The sequence below is a fragment of the Mustela nigripes genome, chromosome 1, assembly GCF_022355385.1.
Source record: "Mustela nigripes isolate SB6536 chromosome 1, MUSNIG.SB6536, whole genome shotgun sequence".
Taxonomy (NCBI): Eukaryota; Metazoa; Chordata; class Mammalia; order Carnivora; family Mustelidae; genus Mustela; species Mustela nigripes.
Genome location: NC_081557.1, coordinates 61,325,019 through 61,348,964, shown reverse-complemented (window position 1 = coordinate 61,348,964; position 23,946 = coordinate 61,325,019). Strand labels below are relative to the sequence as shown.

The 23,946-nt window shown below is 49.0% G+C and overlaps 1 protein-coding gene across 3 annotated transcripts in view; it reads left to right on the top strand.

The window, feature by feature from the left end:
- ME3 (malic enzyme 3) overlaps positions 1-20,629 on the top strand; it is a 219,772-nt gene extending 199,143 nt beyond the window's left edge. For all 3 annotated transcript variants that reach the window (XM_059412342.1, XM_059412343.1, XM_059412344.1), the window contains 7 exons: positions 11,963-12,060; positions 12,325-12,438; positions 14,062-14,167; positions 14,727-14,869; positions 15,408-15,581; positions 18,970-19,068; positions 20,393-20,629. In XM_059412342.1, coding sequence (XP_059268325.1) covers positions 11,963-12,060; positions 12,325-12,438; positions 14,062-14,167; positions 14,727-14,869; positions 15,408-15,581; positions 18,970-19,068; positions 20,393-20,554 — 896 coding nt within the window. In that variant the 3' untranslated portion in view covers positions 20,555-20,629. The remainder of the gene's footprint in view (positions 1-11,962; positions 12,061-12,324; positions 12,439-14,061; positions 14,168-14,726; positions 14,870-15,407; positions 15,582-18,969; positions 19,069-20,392) is intronic.
- Positions 20,630-23,946: the final 3,317 nt, after the last annotated feature.

Below are 23,946 nucleotides of genomic sequence, written 5' to 3'. Positions count from 1 at the left end.
CACCACCTTCCCTGTCCCAGGGAAGACCTCACATCGGCCTTTGCTCCCGCAGTCTGACGTGGGTCCCCACCGGGAGCTCCCGTGGTGCCCGATTAGTGCTTTTACCTCACTGCACCCCAAACACCCACACTGAATCGTCTGTCTCCCCAGGAGACAATAAGCTGCCCGAGGCAGAGACCATGTCACTCGTTCTCATTCCCCGGTTCCCAGCATAGTGTTTGGCCCATCGAAGCTGTTTCGTAAGGAGCTGGGAGAGAATGAACCAATGCAGTCTGCACGCACACGGACCTCCTCAGAAGCCCACCCGCAGCTCCGGTTGGCGGGTCGAGCTCGGACACCTGCCCCTGCAGCCTCTCTCTGTCCAGGTCCCCATGCACGCTCAGAGGCAGACATAACTCCACATGTGCACCCTCACGCACGCACACACACATGTGTAGCATTTTTAATTAAATCAGTTCACCGGTTTTGTTTCCTGTCTATAGCCAGTTCCAGCAGACTGCCTTTTGCTCCCAGGCAAGCCAGGTGGGAAAGTTTTCCGGGCCCCACAGCAGACCGCAGAGGAATTTCCCATTCTTTTCTCAGATATTATAGACTGAAGTCATGAATCTAAAATGCGTAGCAAGAACTAACAAATAGTTCCAGAATGTCAGGACCCCTGTAATATCAAGTCTTTGATCAGGACAGCCTGACGGTTAGGTACGACCGCGTAAGTGACAACTGTGAACAGACGGGCAGAGGAGCACGCCCCCCCACCCCACTCCTCCCCAGACCTTCCTTCAAGAAAAGACTCGTCCCACCTGCTGGCAGAGCTGTCAGCTGCATCAGGCAGAAAGTCTCAGCCAGAGAGAGCCACCTCGCCCACAGTCCTGCCTGCCGAAGATGCCCTCACATAGGGATGAGGGAATAGAAAAGCCCAACCATTGTGGCCTAGTGCAGGACAGTGCGGAGGGGACATCTGAACTCCAGAGCTCCCCACGGGGTCAGCTGAGGCTTTAAGGACTACCTACAGCCCCGCTTCTCCTCTGCCCCATCCTGCTCCCCCCAGCCCCTTCCAGAGGTGCTGATCCCAAGGGCATTTCTTGGTAACCTCCAGAACACTCCATATGGCTCAGAATCTGCTTCCCAGGGAGAACCAACCTATGCAAAGTGATAACATTTTGCATGCACACAGGACTTTGGATGTGAAAAGTGTTTTTCGTCCACAGTATCTCACAACTTCCTCAGATTAGCTCCTCTCCCTTCAGGGAGGAAGACATTGCGGTCTCATGTCACTGAAGAAACTGAAGTTCAAGGATTACCTTTTGCTCCCGGTCACATAGCCAGAGAGGCACAAGGTGGGAATAACTAGAACCTAGTTATTCCGACTCAGCTTCTCCTTCTGTCTCCATGACACCGGGCTGTCTGTTCCCCCATGGGCATGGGGCAGGGCAGCAAGTCCTCTTGCTAAGGATTAAATTCCAGATGCAGAAGTGGGGCTGTCCCTGATCCCCAGCAGCCTGCTGCTCCCATCTTCCCCATCCCTCCTCCAACTCCCCCAGTTTACAGACCAGAGAGGAGGCCCAGAGAGCGTAAGGGGCTTGTCGCCATCACCGGCTGGTTACTGACGGGTCCGGGACCAGAGGCCTATGATGTGTGTTCTCAGTGCTAAGTGGGCAATTAGGAGATGGGCGAGGGATTCCAGGACTCGTGGGACAACACGGACGAGTAAGCTCATGCTAGGATCGGCCCCTGTTACCTCCAAATACAAAGTGAAGAGAAGTGAGACCTAAAGCCATATGGCCATGCTCAAAAATAAAGAAGGAACATCCGGTGCAGAATTGAAGAGGGTTGAGAGAGAGGAGGAGGGAGGGAAGAAAAGAGGAAGGCATGACAGGGGCAAACAGACAAGAGGAACAAATTGCATGTGGTTGCTGGGGCCAGGCCCAGCCCACCCCAGCAGGACTCATTGTCAGACTCTGCCCAGAACCCCACACGTGGTAGGGACTAGAACCCAGCTGCCCACATAAAAATGAGACTGGGGCCACACTGCCTGCTCTGAATACCAGCCCTGCCTCCCCTCCTTGGTAGAACAAGGAAGATCTGACTGAAGGCTTCAGGATCCCACCAGACTACACTCTGAGAGGGCAGAGCATACCAGGGGCTGACCAGGAGCTCTAGTACCTAATCTGGATGGTGTCCTGGCCAGTGCTGCTGTCCCACATGCTTGGGCTTCCCTGACCCCACAGGGCCGTCTGCAGGGCAGGACCTCAGGAACCCGAGGGCTGGAAGGGTCAGGCACTCCCCAGGGCTGCCAGCGGACTCCTCTGCCCCCACCCCGGTTGACTCAGAAAGCCTCTGCCACCCCAGGCTGGTTCTGTGAGCCAAGCTGCTCACGCACTGACCTATGGCCGGCAGTGTCTGCAGGCATTTTGGAAAAGGCAGGGGCTCAGGGGACTTGTTTCATCTGGGCCCAGAGAAGCATCCCGTCTTAGGGGAGGGGAGAGAGACCCAGAAGGGGACCAGCAACAGCAATGGTCATGCTGGGGGACAGGCCAGCTGTATCCTTTCCCAGGAGCCAGATGCAGGATGCTGCTGGCCTAGTGACCTTGGCCCTCCAGCCCCCGCTGTGAGCTGTGCACACCGTGTGCACAGGGCCAGGAAAGTCGAGCTGGCTTGTCTGTTCCCCAGCATCCGCCCACCCCGCCAGCCTGCCCTGGACCTGCACTGCTGCTGAGTCCGACCACATCCCCGGGGCCAGAGGGCCATCAGGCTGCCACGTGGTAGGTCAGACCCCTGTCACCCTTTCACGCTTTCAAGTTTTATTTAATTTGTGCGCTAGAGCGCTTAACACTCAGACCTTGGCTTGAGACAAGCCGAGGTCTGCATCCCCATTTTTCTGCTTTCTGCTTTGACCAAGTAGCTTAAATCCTCACAGCCTTCTTCTCTTTATCTGCAAAATGGACACAACAGTGTAAACAGCCAGGATGGACAGAATGACCATGATGCTTTTTACAAAGCCGTTATCTCTTCTGGGTGGCTGGAGCCTACACGGATTCACCGTGTGGTGTTTCCATCGTGACCACTGTTTGCGGGCCCAGGGTGTTCGAAGGGCAGCAGTGACGTGTAGACAGGGACAGGCATGTAACCATGCTCAGCGCGAGAACGAAGACCCGGGGTGCAGAGTAGGCTCCTACAGAGGTGAGAGACGGGGGAAGGGTTGAGAGCCAAACACAGAGCGACTCTGCAGGGGGTGAGCGAGAGCGCGGGAGGGGCAGACCTGAGAAGAGAGGCAGAGCCTTTAGCCGCTCGCCACGCATGCCCTCTTCTTCCACACCATTGACTTCTCCCTGTTCTCTGAATTTTCGCCAACTCTGATTCCGAACGGGCTGGACCGTCTGCCTAGAATTCTCTTCTGTTCTTGGCTAACTTCTGTGTCTCCTTAAAGGCTCAAGCCTCACCCCCTCCAGGGTCCCACCTCCAGGGTCAGGCTTGTCCCACAGGGGTCTGGCTGACCGCCCCTTTCCCCAGAGCCCAGGGCTCACCCACTTTGCAAAATGCCTCCACGTTCCCCAGAGCCCAGACGACATGATACCAAAGGGGCAGATGAGGAAGCACTGGAGACTTTTTCCCGCCAGTTTCTCCTGTTTACAAGAGACCAGGAGCTATTTCCGGCTTGTAGGGGTCCGCTGTCCCCTCCTTCACACCATCACCGTGCACAGAGAGCAGCATTTTCTGCCCTTTCCCATCTCTCTCCTCGCAGTGAGGCCTCCCCTGGCCTTCTCAACCTTCTCTCCAGAGCCTTTCCCCCTTCCCCCCCCATGAAGCCCTGTGTTCTGTGGCTGTTCCTCCCTTACTGGGCTGTCTCTAGCCCTGAGGTTCCTGTAGGTCTCTTGCCTCTGATCCTGGCTCCTTGGGGACCTCCCATTACCCTGCTGCATCAGGTAAAACCCCAAAGCAGCCAAGAAGATGGTAATTATTCCCTCTGGCTCTTCCCAAATTGTGTCAGAAGAGGTCTACCCCATCATCTGCACAGGCCAGGAACTGCCTTCTGTAGAGTCCAGAAAATCTCTTCATAACACAGAAATAGGGCTGCAGTGGTCTAGAAGGTCTTTGCTTGGTATCCAATTAACGGAACTTGAACTTTCTGAACATATGTGCTGTTAACAACCTACAAACGGACAGTTTTATTTATCCTTCTAGCCTCAAGGCCTAGCACAGTGAAGGCCCAGAACAGGCCCCCAGGACACAATTGAATGATGAACGAGCGAATGAATGAATGAATGGTATGAACAAATGCATGCCAGTAGCCAGCTGCTGTGGGAAGGCAGAAGCAGGCCTGGCCTTGCAGGGGACAACGCCCATCCCCCGCATGGTCCCCAGCCTCGGAAGCCACCACAAGTAGACCCTGACCACGCCTAACTCCCCGTCTGAGACAGCAGCCTTGCCTCACGTGAGAAATGGCTCATTCTTCCCTTTTTCTCCAGAATCTGTTGTCCAGCATAGAAGTTCCTATAACTTGGCCAAATGGGACTGCTAGAAACTACATTTTCGGCTTGGCCTTCTGTGCTATTTCTTCAGCATACCACCTCTAACACTCCATTTGCAGGAAGTGTAATTATGGAAAGCTCCCTCTGAAAAGGAAAACTTGTTTTTCTTTCATGGTGAATAGGAAACAACCAGTCACACTTTGGGTGGCCTGTGGCAATCATGGGCACAAGCCAGATTCAGCAACATCCCTGGACCCCTGGGCCTCTCCAGGTGGTTACCTCCAGAAAGCTAAAGAGCTTCCTTCCTCTCCACTTTTTTTTTTTTTTTTAAGATTTTATTTATTTATTTGACAGATCACAAGTAGGCAGAGAGGCAGGCGGGGAGGGGGAAGCAGGCTCCCCACTGAGCAGAGAACCCAACGCAGGGCTCGATCCCAGGGCCCTGAGATCATGACCTGAGCTGAAGGCAGAGATTTAACCCACTGAGCCACCCAGGCACCCCTCTTCTCCACTTTTAAATCCCTGACGCATTACCCAAGAACTGCCCAAAATGAAAGTTCACGATGGAGATGCCTCAATTTGCCAAACATTAAAAGATGGGGCTCGAGAACTGCTGTTTTTCCTCTTGGGCTCTGGTCTGGAACTAGGGTAACTTGCCACCTCATAGGATGGCCCCAGAGGAGGAGCCCAGGAAGGCGAGCAGGAGAGTAGGGCTCCAGGAGCCAAGTGCAGAGAGAGCTTCCCACAAGGAAAATGAGCAGCGGTATCCAGGGCAGCTGAGAGGTCAAGGGAAGCAGCAGCTGAGGACTGAGCGCTGAATTTGGCCACGTGGTGGGTGGGACAAGTGACCTTGTCAAGAGGTGGGGACAGTTGCTTGATTGGAATGGATTTCAGGGAGACTGAGAAAAAAAGAAATAGAGGCAACAAATATATTCCGTTCTTAACAAGTAAGAAATAAGGTGGGACTATGCAGTCAACAGAAAGCCTTTTAAAGGTGGAAGCTTCATGATTTATTTGTACGCTGATGGCAGTGATCCAGGGGAGGAGAAACTGAGGATGCAAAAAAAAAAAAAGGAAAAAAAAATTACAAGACAAATTCCTTGCGTAGGCAGAATGGACAGGATCTAGCCCATACCTGGAGGTGGTTGAGCTAGGAGCAGGTGGTAACAGGAAGAAAAGCAAAATGTAGAGACACGGAGGCAGAGGGTTTCTAGGCTTAGTGGTGGGGGATTCAGAAGTTCTCTCCTGCTTGTTTCAGTCTTCTTTGAACCTCACTTTCCACTTTTGAAAGGAGAAAAAAAAAGCGGGGGGGGGGGGGGGCTCATAACACCTGCCTGGTAGAGTTGTTGTAAAGATTAAATGAGCAGACGCAGCTAAGCACACATGCAGCCCAGAGTCAAGGTCACGGTGTGTGATCAATAAATGGCAGTTGCCCTCGCATCCTTTCATGGAAATGTTCCATTCTTCCCTATCAGATTTCCCATTGTTTTGTATCCTCCACCCCTTCCAAGGCATCTATTGCCTAAGTTCTCTTCCTTCTACCTCCACTGCCCCCATCCCCTAGTTGTCCCCTAGGAAAGCCCCTCCCGCCCCTCCTGCGGCCTTCCAGTCCAGAGTCAGGAGAGGCTGGCAGAGCTTCAGAGACCCTGAAGGGGTAGAAGTAGCACCCGGCCACCCCCCTGCCCTGCTTTGCTTCCAGCTGGGTGATTGGCGGGGGCTTGTTCCCTCCTCTGTGCGGTTGTTGGAGGTCATGCTCTCCGGTCCCCATCCAGCACCGAATTTCTGCAGGTAAGCCCAGTTGTTCAGCTTGTAGGTTCTAACCCAAGTTACATGGCTCTGAGAAGGAAAGGACCCAACACGCATGGAGGGGGGGGGGGGTGTCTGTGGGAGTCTCTCTGCTGGAATGTCTTTGGCGCCATCTGGTGGCGGATGTCCTGCACATCTCCTGTCAGGAGGCAGAAGATGGTCTCAAACACCGATGAGCAAAACCCCCCTCTCTCTGGGGAAGGGAACTAGGACTTCACCTAGAGAAGCTGTCTAGCTCGGTGCACCTCGGGTTTAAACGGGCATATAAATCATCTGCAGACCTTCGGAAATACAGACTCTGACTCAGAAGAACTAAAATGAGAGTGGCTCTTGAGAGCCAGAGAAGAGAATGGGTGGAGGTGTTTACGTCAAGACAGAAACGGGAGTAGCTGACATAAGACTAAGAAAATCATAGCCAGGGGTATTTAGGAATTTGGAGGAGGGTCATACCATGCAATTCTCACTACCTATGTAAGCGATTTAAATAATGACTTCACTGCTCTTTGATGCTTTCTTGGCTGTCAGCTTGGTGTTCCTTTTGAGGGCAGTACAGGGCTGGGCCTGGCCAAGATACAGCCCCATTTATTCGGATTAGATAAAAATTAGTCCTGGGAAAAGAAGGGGAGGTTAGGGATGCCTGGCCAGGGAAAACAGAGCGTCTGACAGAGGAGATCCTGTGCACTGAGTCTTAAGGAATAAATAAGGAACTGCAGAAGGTCCTACAGATGGTAAACATCACAGGCATAGCACGGAGGTGTAAAGAGACATGACCTGTTAGGGAATGATCGCGAACATGCCTGGTACATCGAGTACACGGGGAGGCAGGAGGCGAAGGCAGGCTGACGCTGACGATACACTTTTCTATACAGGAACTAACAAAAAGCGTATCGTGAACAACTTTTTTATAGTTGCCATCACACTTGCAATCAGTTGATACTAATTAGTCTTCCTTTACAAAGTTATACTTCCAGCTAATACTTTCTTTACAAAGCAGGAATGAACCTATTTTGTTACCAAGGGTGTCCTTGGTACCTCAGAGTCTGGTACACAATTGATGCTTAATAAATAAATGAAGGCAATGAGTTCTACACAATGACCTCTGACTACTGATTATGTTACAGTTATTGGTGCCCAAGCCCTGGAGAACAGGGAGTTCCCTGAAGGCAGGGACCATGTGTGATTCACCTTCCCTAGTGCCTAGCATGGTGCCCGTCACCTGGTAGGCCCTCTGTGCATGCACTGTGAGCTCCTTGGGGACCCTCAGAAGGGTGTTAGGAAAGCTCCCAGCAATCCTCAGTCCAGGCTGTGGGACCCAGTGTCCTCCAGGCCATTCCTGTGTGAAGGCTGGAGAGCCTGCACCCTATCTTCTGTGTCCCTACCTCGGGGTCCTGCATTCTGATGCCACAGTGATGAACATGCATTTATTAGGCTCCTGCTGTTTGCTGTGTCCCCTGTCTTAGCCCAACACATGCCCTCTAAGCCAGGTACAAATCCAGCCCATATTCTGGAAGAAGGCCCTTCCCCAGAGCTACAAAATGCAAATGCCTTTGATAGCTGGAAAGAGAAAACAGAAAATTCACTCATGTTTGCACTCTGCCATCTTGAGTATTTGGTTGTCCCTTCCAGATTCCATGTGTGTGTTTCATTGCAAACAGAATCATGATATGTAGACCTTTTAAGGTTCTCTTCCTTCCAACTAACTCAATGAAGCATGGTCTAATGGTTAAAAGCACAAGACCTAGAACCTGATTCCCTGGGATTCCCTTAAAATGTTCACTCTGTTAATGTGATCTTGGATAACTCAGCAAACTACTCTGTACTTCATTTTCCCAGGGTGTAAAACGAGGATGATAATAGTTAGGATTAAATAACTAAACATCTTTGCAGTTAGACATGTAAAGCACTTGGAACAGTATCTGACATTAGTTACAAACTTAATAGCATTTTCTCTTGCCATATCATCTACATATGATCATTCTTAATGGTGCAGTATATTCTGAGTGTCCGCACTAGCTAATTTACTGAACTGTTACTCCTTTGTTAAATGTTTAAGTTATCTCCAGTCATTCTGTATTATAAATAACACAGTCATAAATATCCAAGGACATGCATTGTGGATTTTTCCATACATAGCTTCCCAGAAGTAGAACTATGAGGTTAAAGGGCACAAGCATTTTATGCCTTTGGTCTATATTGGGAAATAGCTTCCCAAAAAAGGCCGTAGCATTTTAAAATCCAACTTATGCTGCAACTTCTTACTATTCACCACTCCCTCACCAGGCTTGGAGGACATCAAATTCTTTGATTTGTGCAACTTTAACAGCCCATAAGCAGTCCCACTATAACTTCCTTTTCTTTGACTGTCATGGAGGCTAACGGTGCCCATGTGATTACTTTATTGTGAACTCTATCAGTAAGTGTCTCCACCAGTTGCTTTAACAGAGAAGACTTAGTACAAAATATTGCTTACTACGTATTTTAAAAATGAAAAGCCCTAAGCACTTGTTCTCAGTCCTGAGGCTAGGGCACAAAGAGAAGACCGGGTGGCAACTGGTTAGTGTTGGTGTCTCCGAGGTGTGTGCTACAAGGCTAGTTCTGCAAGTGATGGACAAACTGCAAACTGAATTCAGGAGCTGCTTCTGGAATATTCTGTTGCTGTAGAAATGGAAAACCAAGGCTGTGGGGTTTCCAAATTTAGAAATATGAAAATGCAACATGTCTACTTAAATTTGAATTTCACAGAAATGATGAATAACTTTTTAGAACATTTGTACTAATATTGCATGGGAGGTATCCTAAAAAAGTTATTTATTGTTTATCAAAAATTCAAAGTTAAGCATCCTACATTTTATCTGTCAATCTCACACGGCAAGGATGATGCTGGATAAAGCATCTGTCCCCCTCACCTAGCTTTCCATCACACTGTGGTGCCCATTATTGGCAGAGCCCAGCATAGAGCCAGTTGGCAAAGCTCAGAAGTAGTTTGCAGACAAAGCCAAGTGAAGGGTGGGTTTGAAACTAAGAAACAATTACCCGATAATTGCCATAGTCCATCCTTTCAACCATTCAGCCTCCATACACACGGTTCTATACCCTGGTACTTCCAGACAACAACAAAAACAACTCTAACAAAATGCCTAATAAAATACATCTTTCCAACAAATGAAAACATTCTCACCTTCTCCCCAAAGTGGGAGGGACAAAGTCTCTACAGTCATTTTATTCGTCTCTGGAAAAGAGTCACACTACCCATCTCTAGGCAGGATTAACTGTCCTTTAAACACAGTCACAATCACATTTGAAAATTCTGTCACCTAAAGACTAAACTATAGAATTAACCTCCAACAATACTTATATAAACATATAAGAGGAAGGAGAAGGGAGACTAAATTAGCTTATACCATTACATAAATCACATCATCATCAAGGCAGAAACTATGCCAAGCTGCTATAGTCCTTGTTTCTGTCATCAGTCATGAGGCCATAGTCAATGCTTCTGCGTTTCTTGCTCAACCTTCCATCCAATGTTTTCCTGTCCTCAGGGCCACGGTTGGCCAGGGTTCTTTAGTTTGGTGACCATACCTTTCTTTCTGAAGAATGTGAATCCTCAGTGGTCCTGCCTCTCTTTGGTTGCCATAGCAATCACTACTATCCCCTAGTGAGCTTGCAAGTACTAGGACATGCCCCAGAGGATCCCCTGGGCTTGGATCTAGACCCTCCTGCCCTCAATTGCCCCTCAGTCATCAGGTAGCCTGATAACAGCCCGTCAAGTAGCCCCGTCTTTCTTTGTCCATGGTTTTGTGGCAAAAAGAGAACCAAATGACAAGGTGGCAATCTCAACTCTGTTTGGTAGAACCATGTTGTGAACTCTTAGAGAAGCGCTTGTCTCTGGGGAACCAACACCTCCAATCCAGAGCGCATCCATTAAAGAGACTGGAAGCAAAATTTCTGCAAATGAGTTATTAGGTGAAATGATGAAAGGAACCACTTCCACTTCTACCCCTTGATTTCCAGACCCAAGTATTCTGGCTGTAGGAGAAAGGGTACAATATACTGTTTGCTAAGTCAAATCCTGTATTGCCTCCTATAAGACAGAACTTCACCAGCTTCGTGGAGTGTCACCTCACCGGAGTCTTAAGGAAGTCTTCAGTAGCCCATTCTACAGATCTATTTGGCCACCTGCTCCTGGGTGGCCAAGTACATGTCAAGACCACTGAATTCCATGGGCATAAGCCTGTTGCTTCACTTCTGTTACTGTGAAATGAATTCCTTGATTAGAGCCTTATTGTCTGGTGTCTATCAGGATGATGACAGGGCATCCCCAGATCCCAGACATCCCCAGACTATGGCACTGGCAGAGTCTTATATACAGGGGGAAAAAAACATATATCCAGAGTATTTGTTTATTCCAGGGAGGAGAAATCTCTTTCCTGTCTATAATGGGAAGAGTCCAAGGCAATCATGCTACCCGGTAAGTGGTCCCCAGAGAATGATGACATACCAGTAGCTCCCTGTTCACCTCTGCCATTAACAGGCTAGTCACTGAGCAGTAGCAATAGTGGGTCAGCCTTGGTGACAGGGCATCCATGCATAGTTTCCATCCTTGCCACCATGACTACTTTGTACAGAAACTCACTGTGTAATCCCTAGGTGACTGGAGAAGGATGCTAAGATACACAGGACATGCCACTTTGCTCGCGTGATTGAGGGAATCTCTTTCATCATGCCCTTTGGAGAACTTTCCTATGTGGCACAAATATATTCGCAATCTATACTGATCCCACCCTTCCCCAGATTTCCTCATCACCAAGCTTACTATTCTGTTCTTTCTAAGTCCCTGACCATCAGCCAAACCATTAGCAACGGCCCATGTATCAGTGTAGACTGTAGACCTAACCATCTCTTAGACCAAAATGGACCACCAAATTTTCCACTTCAAGTCCTACCCATCAGGAATATTTTTCTCACTCTCACTCTTCAGGGCTACCTTTTGCTGGGGCTGTGCAGCTGCAACCATAAACTTCCCATTGATGCCAGTGTATTATGAAGAGTAATCGGTAAACCAAGCCCAAGCTACTTTCTCCTTGGTCGTAAGGAATCCCTAGTGAGGCCCTAGGTATGCATCGAAGGAGAAGAAATCATGCTTCAGCAGAAGGTGTCAAATGAGTCTGAGCCACCTGCTCATGAGACTTACTTGTACCTTCCAGACGGGCTCAAGCCACTGATGATGGCTGCTGCTGGGCACACCCACCTCATGGCTTGGTGGGTAAGACAGCTCAGATCACAGGGTCACTTCATGTCTCATGGCTAGTTGGTGCCCTCATTTTTAATTTGCTTTTTATCTATTTATCCCTTAAATTATTCTGTGAGGCCCACATTTCTTTTCAGCTTCTACTATATTTGTCCGTATCGTTTCGTTTATGAATGCTGGAGGGAGCAGCCGCTGACTATCTGATCCTCCCTCCCAGGGTCCAGTCACAATCCAGGAGCTGTCTGTCCAAGAACAGGCACCTACAAACAGGGCGTATACTTGCTCCCAAACCTGCATGCCTGCAGCCCTGACCTCCGGAAGGGCTAAGCAGAGGTGCTTGTTCTGCAGCACATTCCAGGCATGGGGGACTCTGCCAATGGTCTTCTCTCAGGGTGGGGAGCCAGTGGCCAGAGACTGATCTCAGGGCACTCTGTTGCAGGCACGGCCTCTGTCGCTGTGGCAGGGATCCTAGCTGCTCTGCGAATCACCAAGAACAAGCTCTCCAATCACGTGTTTGTTTTTCAAGGTGCGGGTGAGGTAGGTGCCATCAGGAGAACAAGGATCAGTGGAGAAGCATGAAGGAAGGGAGGTGCTCAGGGGTTCAGAGAAGAGGAAGCAGCCAAGGTATACCGTGTTAAGTGCAGCTGCCTGGGCACCAACATTTGGGTGTCCCAAGGACTCCTGAGCCTCCTAGAAGAAGGGGGGAAGGTGCAGAGAAGAGAGGAACTTGGTAAAGCTTCTGACAAATGCTGAGCAGCTGTTTGCCTTGTGTCTGAACATCCACTGTACGATCCCTCCCAGGCAGCCATGGGTATCGCCCACCTCCTTGTCATGGCCCTAGAGAAAGAAGGCGTACCCAAGGCAGAGGCCACAAAGAAGATCTGGATGGTGGACTCCAAGGGGCTCATTGTCAAGGTACGGTCAGTCTGGAAACCTAGAGTTTTCCTGACACCTACAGCCACTGGAACTGGACTGTAAGAGGTCTCTAGGGGAGAAAGTTCTCAGACAAAACACAGTACAACAGGGGAGTAATGTTCTACCCTCCAAAGCAGAAGATACATCCCAAAGTAGCCTTAACTGCTCTGTCCAAAAGCTTTAATATGTGGGCAACTGCGTGTATGCATGCCCCTTCCTGCCTTGGACTAACCTTCAACCTCAGTAAATCATAGTTTTCCAAAAGTAACACACTCTCGCCTGTCCACATCCTTGCATATTTTGTTTCTCTGCCTGAAATGCCTTTCCCTTTTGCCAAACACCCACTCTCACCCCACAGCCCCATCTGTTTCCTCCTTGTCTTCTGTTACCTCCTCCAAGAGGCTTTCTCTGAGCATCTAGGTCTCAGTCCACTTCCTACATTCACGCTCATGTAGCCGTCCCCCACTATACGCTGTACTTGCCACACTGTAAGGCAGTTGCCCTTTTAATTGTCTCTCTCCCCACTAGGCTTTGTAGTCTTCATATCAATGCCTGGCATGTGATGAGTCTGTAAAGATGTTTGAGGTATGAGTGCAAGAATGAATAAGAAACCATCTAACTTCGGACTGGACTACAGAGAGGGGCATGTTTAGATGGCCTCCAAACTTAGAACTAAACGTGGAGCTCCACGTTTTAGTGCCCCAAATTCCACTAACAGAGAATGTCAGTGAGAGACTTTTTAAAAAGATGACAGAGATAGGAATGGGGGAAGTCCAGGGGGCTCTCAACCAAGAATAGAAGAGGCCCTCAGCAGAAACTGACCTTCTGTTGTCTCCTCTGGAGCTAGATCACCACTAGAAGGAATTACTCCTCACACCCCAGGTCATTCCAGAGCACAAGGTGGCGCAGGAAGAAGATGCCAGAGGCTGCCATACTTCCCTCTTGCCACCTTTCAACATTATTTTGTTTATCCCATTAAGCTGACCCCTACTTAAGTCGCTCTCAAAGCTGATGTCTTCACTCTGATTCTCATGAGAACAGCTGACCCAAAGGAGTCATCAGAACACCTGTGCCATTTGCCAGCCTGTCAACCCCTGACTCCTATTTGAAGAAATGAAAGGATCCTGAGCTTGTTGCAAAAGCCAGCTGTGGCAAGCCTGTCCTAGGGCTTAGCTTATTATTATGCACAGGGCGGTCCATGGCTCTTGTAAAGTACATTCAGATTAGCTTTCTGATCCTGATGGCTCAGGCCCCCATCCCTCAACTGGCCCTGGGTGCTGGCTGCCTTGGGGCCAAAGGTCTTGGTCACGCTCAGGCATTTCATGAGAGCCTTTCGGCCCTGGCCCGGGAACCATGACCCTAAAAGTGCAAAGCAAGGCTTTATGGATTCTCCATGTGTGGTTTGAGCTAAAGAAATCCCCCACACAACCCCACACTGTGACACAAGCACACATTACAATCCTTAGTTCCCATGCAAGTTTTCCCAGATCTGATCAAGAGGGTGAGCGACAAGGCTTCTGAGAGCTCAGACCAAAGCACAGGGCTCTCAGGGAATGTTCTCGGGATCTCCAGAGGCACCCATGTGTTCTCACTGCCAGGCATCATGTTCTCCTTTCCCTGCAGGGGAGGAGCCACCTGAACCACGAGAAGGAGATGTTTGCCCAGGACCATCCTGAAGTGAGCAGCCTAGAGGAGGTGGTGAGGCTGGTGAAACCCACGGCCATCATAGGTAGGAGGAGTCAGGAGGCCCACCGGCCAGCCTAGCTAACCCTCTTCACTTGCAGGTAGAAGCTAAGGCTCAGCCTGTCTCAGCAGGCACAAGGAATCAATGGAAACCACCCTCTCCCCCAGACCCCATGGCCACCGCAGTGCCACCATCTTTCGCTGAGGGACGACTCTATAAAAATCATAGAACTAAGGCACCAAGTTGAGGCTCAGTGATGCAGAATTATACAGTTCAGTGGAAAAGCACAGGGCTGGTCTGAGAGGAATTGAGCACTGCTGTCCCGAACAGGGGACCCTGGCATCTCTCCCTGTGTTGGGAGAGCCACGTACTCTGAAGGACTTTGCCCAGGACCAGGCAGGGACCTGAAAGAACCAATGTTCCCTCAGGCATGAACAGGAGGTCTTGCCTAGCTCACACAAGAAGACCCTTTTCTCTTTGGCTTCCTGCATCCATCCCTATGGTGAATGCTATCTCCAAGATTCCTGAGTCTTCCATATTGCACCAAGGGGAATGGGGTGTTTATAAAGAGTAGGCCGCCCTACTACCCCCCTTTTCCCTGTAGGTGTTGCTGCCATCGCAGGAGCCTTCACGGAGCAGATTCTGAGGGACATGGCCTCCTTCCACGAGCGCCCTATCATCTTTGCCCTGAGCAACCCCACCAGCAAGGCCGAGTGCACAGCTGAGAAGTGCTACCGGGTCACTGAGGTCAGCGGGGAGTCCTTCCTGCCCCAGGCTGAGAGGACATAGTAACAATAATTATGAGTAACCCTATGAGGGTGAAGAAAAATCCCCACTTTCCTGATGAGTAAACTGAGGTTCAGAATGATGAAATAAATTGCCTGAGGTCACATTGCTGCTAAAGAGTGGAGCTGACCCTCAAACCCAGGTCTGGCTCCAAAGCCCAGGCTCTCACCATCATGTCATACTGCTCAAGGGTCCTCTAGAGACAGAGCTTTGACCAGAACCTGAGGCATTCATAGACTTTAGGTCACCTGCACTCCTGTTGTGTCCTGGGTTAGCCCTCTCGGGAGGTGACAGGTTAAAAACCTCTACCTTTCAGTGATTTCTTGGCTGCCAGGTAACTTAGTGAGAGCTAAGCTTTCTGGTCAAAGGAACAAGTGTGCTTCCAGCACCTGCTGTGTGCTTGTGCTGAGCACGTGGGAGAGAACAAAGAAGGGTAGGCCACCATTACTGCCTGAAACCCATCTCCAGGCTCCATCTCTGCTTTTCTTCCTGCCTCCAGGGCCGAGGGATCTTTGCCAGCGGAAGTCCTTTTAAGAGCGTGACTCTGGAAGATGGCAGGACCTTCATTCCTGGGCAAGGAAACAATGCCTATGTGTTCCCAGGAGTGGCTCTGGGAGTCATTGCTGGTGGCGTTCGGCACATCCCAGACGAGATCTTCCTCCTGACGGCAGAGGTAGCCCCATCCCTGCTCCCTCGCGTGCGTGCTCCCAGTCAGGTCTGTGATCTCTCCCAGGTGCTAGGCTGGCCCCCAGAGATTCCTTCTCTCATCTCCTCTACCCTCCTGCCCCTCACCCCAGCAGTAGATCCTCAAGATGCGTAACCCTCAAGCTTCTCTCAAGATCCCCTCAAGGCTTAAACATCTCTCAGAACACACACATTTTTAAGGGAAATTAAGGAATAGTCCATGGCAGGAGGCGCTGGCAGTGCAGGAACGTCTGTCTATCTGCTCCTCACCTCCCAGCAGTGTCCACATGCATGCCCAGAACAGAGGCGAGGCCACCAGAACCATCACAAACGGGGCTCATGGACCATGACCAGCAGCGGAGTCTTCTGACCACTGATCTTGGCCACGTTACTGGGGGAACTTATTGCAGAATAAGGCCCACCAGGGCAACTTTCTGTAAGAAAGGGATGGGCCACAAAAGCCTGGTTTGTCTGCTCTGAGGACCAGGATCTGGAGCACAGATACAGGGGTGCTTCTGCTCTGGGTACCTTCCTAGAAACACTGTCAAAATGAGTCTTTGCTGGAAGTGAGGAAAACAAGGAAAGAATTCATTAAGAATGACAGCTCATGTTCCTAATGTCGGCTGCGAATCCTACCAACCACAGTGGCTTACATCCACCCCGTGGTTACTAAACGACAAGCCCTTGACATCTATCTTCTCTCTGAGCAAACTACAGGAATGTCTCTTCAGGGAGGGTAAACTAATCAAAACTATAAACACACACTAAACATATTTATCCCCAGTGAGCTTCAAAGGCTCTGTGATTTCTGACACATTCTCATTTCCCCTCCCCGTGGCACTGGTGAGAGCCCCAGGCCAGCAGGACACGGGAACGGCTCCCACACAGCCTTAGCCAGCTCCTTTTCTAGAAGCCCTGCAAGGAACCATCTCATGCTCTAAGTTCCTTCTTCCTGCTTCTTGGTCTTTGAGCACTGGCTCCACAAGGACAGCAAGTGAGGTCTCCTGCAGGTTTGTCAGCCTGCCCCAGGCCGTGTGCACACTGGCTATGCCTTTGTGCCACAAGCATCTGCCCATCTTGTGTGACCCTCCTGTATCTTTCTTCTTACTGCTCTGTCAGTGGTGGTGCCCCTGTGGCCATGGGTGGAGCTGTGTGAATCCCCCCATCAGATGGAAGGAGTCATTTCCTGCTTGGAATGAGCCTTAAAGCAAACTCCCCTGTGGCGCAGAAAGATGGCTGCTCCAGCCTTCCTCTGTAACCCCAAAAGACATCGACACCCTCACCCCCTAGAGCTTGGGGCGTTGGTCAGCGCCATCATTTCATGAACGGTGTCAGGAACCTCTCCTCAATCCACATGTTAATCTCTTGCTGCAGTCGGGACAAGTCCTCCCTCTTAGGAGCTGACAGTCTGGTCTTTAAAGGGCTGGCAAGTTACATTTCTGAAAGGGGTACTTAAAAGTTTAAGACAATGAAAGTTGAACCTGATTTTCCTATGGAAAAAAATGATGTAACTTTTAGGAGAATTCTATATCTCATTCCACCTTGACAACTCTCTAAACCAGATACAGTGATCATCCCGATGGGATACCCAGGAAAGTAAGGCACAGAGAGTTTAATCCGTGCCCCAGGTCACCAGGCGCGTGAGCAACAGCACCAGGAGGGCCCCAGAGGATTTCCTCCAAGCTGCAGCAGAGCCTCGCCAGTGCCCAGCGTCTGAGAAGGGACCGCCAGCCACCATCCTGCTCTTCAGTCCGCAGGAGGACTCCTCCAGATGCAGATCTCGCCGTGGACCTCCTGCTTCAATCTGGTCCCATCTTCCATACCTCCCCCAAGAAAATCCTTGAAAACCCAGAGCAGTTCATTTCTCTCCTCATTTTAGACATATGAATGGCTCCTCAATGCTTACAGGGTAAAACCCAAACTCCTTCATACGGTTTCCATCTAAGGCATGTCATCACCAGGCCCTCCTTTTCTCTCCAGCCTTCAGCCTCGCCCTCCCATTGACCAAGCCAATGTTCTTCTTACAATCTAGAACTCATGCTCCCTCCTGCTGCCTCTCTCCAAGAAATTGCATGTGCTGTTGCCTCTCCCTTTTCGAGTAATTCGTCCTCTGTCCCATCTCCTGGGAAGCTTTCCTGTACATGGCCGACCAGGCCCTGCCTTCCTCTGTGCCTACGTGCACCCTCTGCTTGCACTCACTTCCGTGTTATAACTGTTGTACCTGTTAGTCATTGTCCACTGCCTCCAGACTAAAGGAGGAGAAAGGCTTCTCTGCCACAGACCCTCAGCAACAAGTGCAGAGCCCGGCGTATCCTAGAGCTCAGTTAGTGTTTGAATGAATGAACGGAAAGGAGAGATAGGAGCAGGGAAATGAGGCGGAAGAGGAGGAAGCCCACGTCCCTGAGGTCAGCCAGACTCTGAGGCAAGACCAGCTGCTCTGGCTCATCCATTCTGGGATGCAGTTTTCAGAGAGCACCACGGCTCTTCCCAGCTTTAACTCTGACACAAGATGACTGGGTGGGAGTGGATTCAGAGCCGGCACATAACAGAGGCTGTTCTGCAAGGCTGGCTGAGCTCCAGCATCTGAGGCTGGAGGAGACGACTTGAGGTGGAGAACGGGGCCTCAGAGACCAGCTCTGAACCGGGGAAGGTGTGGGAGGTGCTGTTCCCAGGATGCTGGCATTCGCTGTCACTCACTGCGGAAGAAGGCTTTGCTCGGGACTGAAGGGCGAGCAGCAGGAGCTCTGCATACAGGGAAACAAGATGGCCTAGGTGGGCACCCACGATGTTACTAAGCATGGGGGAGAGGCTGGAACTCGGGGAGGGTCTCAGCGATCTCGATGCAATAGGCTGAACCAGCCATGGGGAGATCCTAGAGTCTGCTTCACAAGTCTCAAGTATATTCGTCTCAGTCTTCGTGAATCTCCTTTAGAATTTAGGGTCCATGTAGTTTAATCTCTCAGCCAATCTCACAGAACAGAAAGGATGTGTCCTTGCTTAGAAGCCCAAGCATGGGGGCGCCTGCGTGGCTCAGCTGGTTAAGCGTCCGACTCTTGATTTCCGCTCAGGTCATGATCTCAGGGTCGTGAGATGTGGCCCCATATTGGGCTCCACACTGCGCATGGAGCCTACTTAAGATTCTCTCTCTCCTGCTCCCTTTGCCCCTCACCCTCTCTCTAAAATAATAAATAAATCTTTAAAAAATAATAAAAGTCCAAGCATTAAACTGCCCTGGGGCCTTGAGGGGGCAGAGACTACAATGGGAAGTGCACTGGTTGGCCACCTCTGAGGGGTGAAGGGAGTCTCTGGGGTAATGGTTTGGGTTTGTTCTGGGAAGATGGAAACTCGGCTTACTCCTCTTGGTTCTCTCTCCCCAGCAAATTGCCCAAGAGGTCTCTGAGCAGCATCTGTCACAGGGGAGACTGTACCCCCCACTCAGCACCATCCGAGATGTGTCTCTGAGAATCGCCATCAAAGTAAGGAGCATCCTACCGCCAGTGATATGGCCAGCGCAGCTCGACAACTTCCACTCGCTGGGAGTTTAGGGGAGCTAAGGAGAGGGCAGCCGTAGCGGCGTCCTGAGCTCCCACGCCAACTCTGGCCAAGAAATGCCTGTCTGCAGCTCGAGCCCCACCCCCACACCCACTCAGGCCAGTTCTGGGAAAGCTCCTGGATTTCCCTTCAAACACCAGGCAAAAAGGTCAACAAAGTCCACAGTCTTGTGGACCAGAATGTGGGTGGAATTTTTTAAAACTGAATCATAAGTGCCCATTTATACAGAAAGGCCAATTTTCATGGCATCCTGAAAAGAGCTCTGGGAACCCCTTCACTTTCCTGAGCCTCAGTTTCTTCCTTTTCCAAAGGGGATGGTAATTCTTCTGAGTTCTGAAGACTAAAGAGGACAGCCAGAAAGCTCCACACTCAGAGAGTAAATGCTTATTCCTCCCCCTTTTCTCAGAATGCCTGGGCCACACGATGATCAGGTTCCTGGAATAGTCCAAGGAAAAATGTCCTCCTAGAGACCTTGCAGAGATGGTACATTTTCAGAGAATCAGAACACAGTACAATCAAGACTGGCCCAACATGGATAACTGTTGAATAAGGGTTGCGTTGGGGTTTATTATACTATCATTTTGATTAGTATATATATTTGACATTTTCTGTAAGTTTTAAAAGTAATTTCAGAAGATGCATTGCACAACCGCACATGCTCCCCATGAGCTGTCCATCGTAGGCTCTAGAGTCAGCCCTGAAGACTAATAGTCCAGCTCACGGCCCCAGCTCCGCACTGTCCATTTCCTTCCTTTTGGGGATGTAGAGACTAATGCTCTTCTGAAACCAAATCTGATACCCAGAGAACAGTGTCTAGGCTCTTCTCCCAATTCAACCCACATTGGGGGGGGGGGGGCTGGATATCAGGTACTGGACACCTGATGTGGCCTGCTGCCTAATTTTATCCTCACACTACTCCAGAGAAAGGTCTCATAACTCCCACTTTAGAGATGAGGAAACTGAGGCTCAGCAAGGATAATGTCACCACCGAGAACCCACAGGCAGTTGGAAGCTGGCGCAGACTTGAGTCCGAGGCCTCTTGAATGCAGCCTAGTGTTTATTCACTGCATCACAGCTCCCTACCCAGGTGGAAAGCTCCAAATGCCTCCTAGCCGGTGGCTTCAAGGACAACAGTTTATGGTTGCTCGGGGGCGGTTACCCTTCCACAGGCTCCCAAGTACCCTTTAGGCAACTTTTAGGCAGGTTCCTCCTTAGTTCCATTTCCTCAGCCTGTATGTGTTTCCTTAGGTCCTCGACTTCGCGTACAAACACAACCTAGCCTCCTACTACCCGGAGCCCAAGGACAAGGAGGCTTTTGTAAGATCCCTGGTCTACACTCCAGACTATGACTCCTTCACACTGGACAGCTACACATGGCCTAAGGAAGCCATGAATGTTCAAACAGTCTGATGCAGTCTCAGAGGCTGTGTGAGTCTGGAACAAGCCCAGAGTAACAACGACAATATAAATGGGTTCTAAAATGGCCATCTTTGTCACTGTGTTTTTCCTTTGAACTTTCTGGTGTGAGGGGAGATGTCCAGGCACATAGTGAATGACATCCTTGTCCATGAAGGCCCTGAGAATTCTCTTTTCTTAACCCTCTTCCGACTTCCTGCCCAAGAATTTCTTCATCTAATTGCCAACAATTAGCTAGATCTTGTGGGAAATCTAGAATCCTTCCTAGAATTCTGCCTTTACAGAGCTCAGAGTCTAGTGAAGGAGATGAGATGTGGACACGATTCGTTTTTCCACAAGGGGGAAAGTGATGGAGTCCATGAAAGAAGTGCAGATAAAGGTCAAAGATATTCACAGAAGGGAACGGAGACTTCCTTATGAGAACATAAGAGAAGGCTTCGAGGGGAGAAATGTGTGCAAAGTCCCAAGAGTGAAGATGGGTAGGAGGCATGGGAACCTGAGGAAGGGAAGGGCAGCCACTGAGCAGAGAGCACGGCCCACTCGTGAGGGAGCGCAGTCCCAGCTGGAGGAACACGCACCCTTCAAGACTCAGGTAGGTGTGAAGGCTGAGGGGCTGAAGGCAACTCTAGTCAAAAACTATCCCTCACATGTGGGTTACTGAATAGTAGGATTACTTTTTGGTTATTACTAAAAGGAAAACTAGAGAAATGTGGGCATGTCAGCAGGCCAAGGAGTGAGGAGGAAGAGAGGCAGTGAGGGGAAGAGAATCATGAAGTTCTAGGAAAGCCCTGATTTCATTTTCCTGACTCTGGTACTCTTCTCTCTCTATCTCTGCCTCTCTCTCTCTCTCCCTCCCTCCCTCCCTCCCCCCCACCCTTCACTCTGAAGGAATTCAGCAAACCAGAGCAGTATTCTTAAAGAATGCCTTCAGTCTGTCATGTGGGTTTCTTAGACAAGTTCAACCACAGCTTTCACCTCCTTCTGTCTAGCAGAGCCCACACCATGGGATGGGGAGGTGGAGAAAAGCCTACGGCCACCGCAATCAAAGGCCCTGATAAATTTCTAGAACCTATTGGTTCTTTTAACCTCTAATTTTATTGGATAACATAGAAAACAGTAAATCATGCTAAGGGAACTACCACCCCAACCCTTGCTGCCAGCTCAGCCTCAAGATCCCCACCTCCCAGTCACAGGACTGTCGGACTCCTAGCACAGTAATTAGCAGACACACTAGTCATCCCTTGCCCAGGTCTTGTTCTTCCAACACCCACTTCCTTGGTGCTGGTGCTCAGCCAAACACATCCTGAGAAAACATCCCTGTTCTACAATCCCTGGGCTCATGGAGAATGAGAACTTCTTCAGAAGAGGATTTGAAGTAAGCTGCAATCTCAATGCCAGAGAACCTCTACACTGTCATTTCTGTGTCCTGGCCCACCACTTCTGTACCCCAGCTGCACGTCTTTTGTACTCAGTGTCATAGAAAAGTAGTAGAGAAAAGCAATGACGTAAAAGCAGGTTCTTTGAAAAGATCAACTAAATAAATAAACTGTAGCTATACTGACCAAGACATAAAGAAGATACAAAGTACATTTCCTTTGTTTCAACCACACTAAACACAGGCACTTTCAGGCCTGTACCCTTATAAATGCTTGGTCTCCATCTGCCAAGTTCTTCCCCCCACCCATTCCCTGCCCTTTCTCAATTAAATAGCAGCTCACTCCAGCTTTCTGCTGGAGACATCATTCATCTTTGGAGTTCAAATGCATCATTGGAGTTCATCACTCATCTTTGGAGTTCAGATGAGAAAACATCTGAAGTCATCCTGGACAGAGTTAATAATTAGATTAGAAATCAGAAAAAAATGGGAAATTTCTAACCATTTATAAATTAAATAATACGTTTCTAAATAACCCACGGTTCCAAGAAGTCGTCACAGGGCTAATCATATATATATTGTATTGAATGAAAAATATTCAAATTAATGAGTTTTATCTAGAACACTGCTTAGAGGAAAATTCTGTAGCTCTAAACAAATGCCTTTGTCAGTAAAAAAAGAAAAGTCTCAAAACAATAACATGAACTCCCTGCAGAAACAAACAAAATCCAAAGCAAGTTAAGGTTAGAACAGAGGGGTGCCTGGGTGGCTCAGTGGGTTAAGCCGCTGCCTTCGGCTCAGGTCATAATCTCAGGATCCTGGGATCAAGTCCCGCACTGGGCTCTCTGCTCAGCAGGGAGCCTGCTTCCCTCTCTCTCTTTCTGCCTGCCTCTCCGTCTACTTGTGATTTCTCTCCGTCAAATGAATAAATAAAATCTTTAAAAAAAAAAAAAAAAGATTAGAACAGAAATAATTGATCTAAAACAAGAATTTGATTAATAATTTAAAATCTTCCCACCAAGAAAAGCACAGGCCCAGATGCCTTTTTTAGTTAATTCTATTAAATATTTAAAATAGGAATAGTACTGGAATGCCTGGCTCAGTCGGTTGGGCGGCTGTCTTCGGTTTAGGTCATGATGCCAGCATCCTGGGATCGAGTCCCGCATGGGGCTCCTTGATTGGCAGGGAGCCTGCTTCTCCCTCTGACTCTGCCTGCCATTCTGTCTGCCTGTGCTCGCTCTTGCTCTCTCTCGCTCTCTCTGACAAATAAATAAAATCTTAAAAAAAAAAAAAAAAAAAAAAAAAGATGGTGTGGTTATGTAGATCAATGGAAAAAACCTGAGAATTCACAACTAAGTCCTCACATTTATGGCACATTGATTTGCCACAAACCTACCAAAATACTTCAGTGGGAGAAAGGATAGTCTTTTGAACAAACGGTAGTGCGACGCCTGAATATTCACATGCAAAAAGTTAAAAAAAATTAAGAGAGAGACATTTACTTCACACCATACATAGAAATTAATTTAAAATAGATCACAGACCTAAATGTAAGCTAAAGCTATAAAACTTCTAGAAGAAAATAGAGCAGAAAACTGTGATTGAGAAGAGTTCTTGGATAGTTCAAAAGCATGGTTTGTAAAAAAAAAATTGATAAAATTGTAATTCAGGGTTTTTGTGTGGTTTTTTTTTTTTTTTTAGTTTTCCTCTTGAAACATATAATTAAGAGAGAAAACAAGCAACAGACTGAGGGGAAATACTTGCAAATTATATATCTGAGAAAGGGATTATGTCCAGAATATATGAAGAACTTTTATAGTTCAGTAAGAAATGGACAAAACCACCCAATTAAAAAGGTTGATGAATGTTTGAATTGGCATACTACAAAAAAATATGTGAATGGCTAACAAGCACATGAAAAGATGCTTAATATCACTGGGTCATTTGAAAATTAAAACCATTTCATACTTACCAGAATGTGGTAAGAAGACGGTTAAGTGTTGAGGAAGAT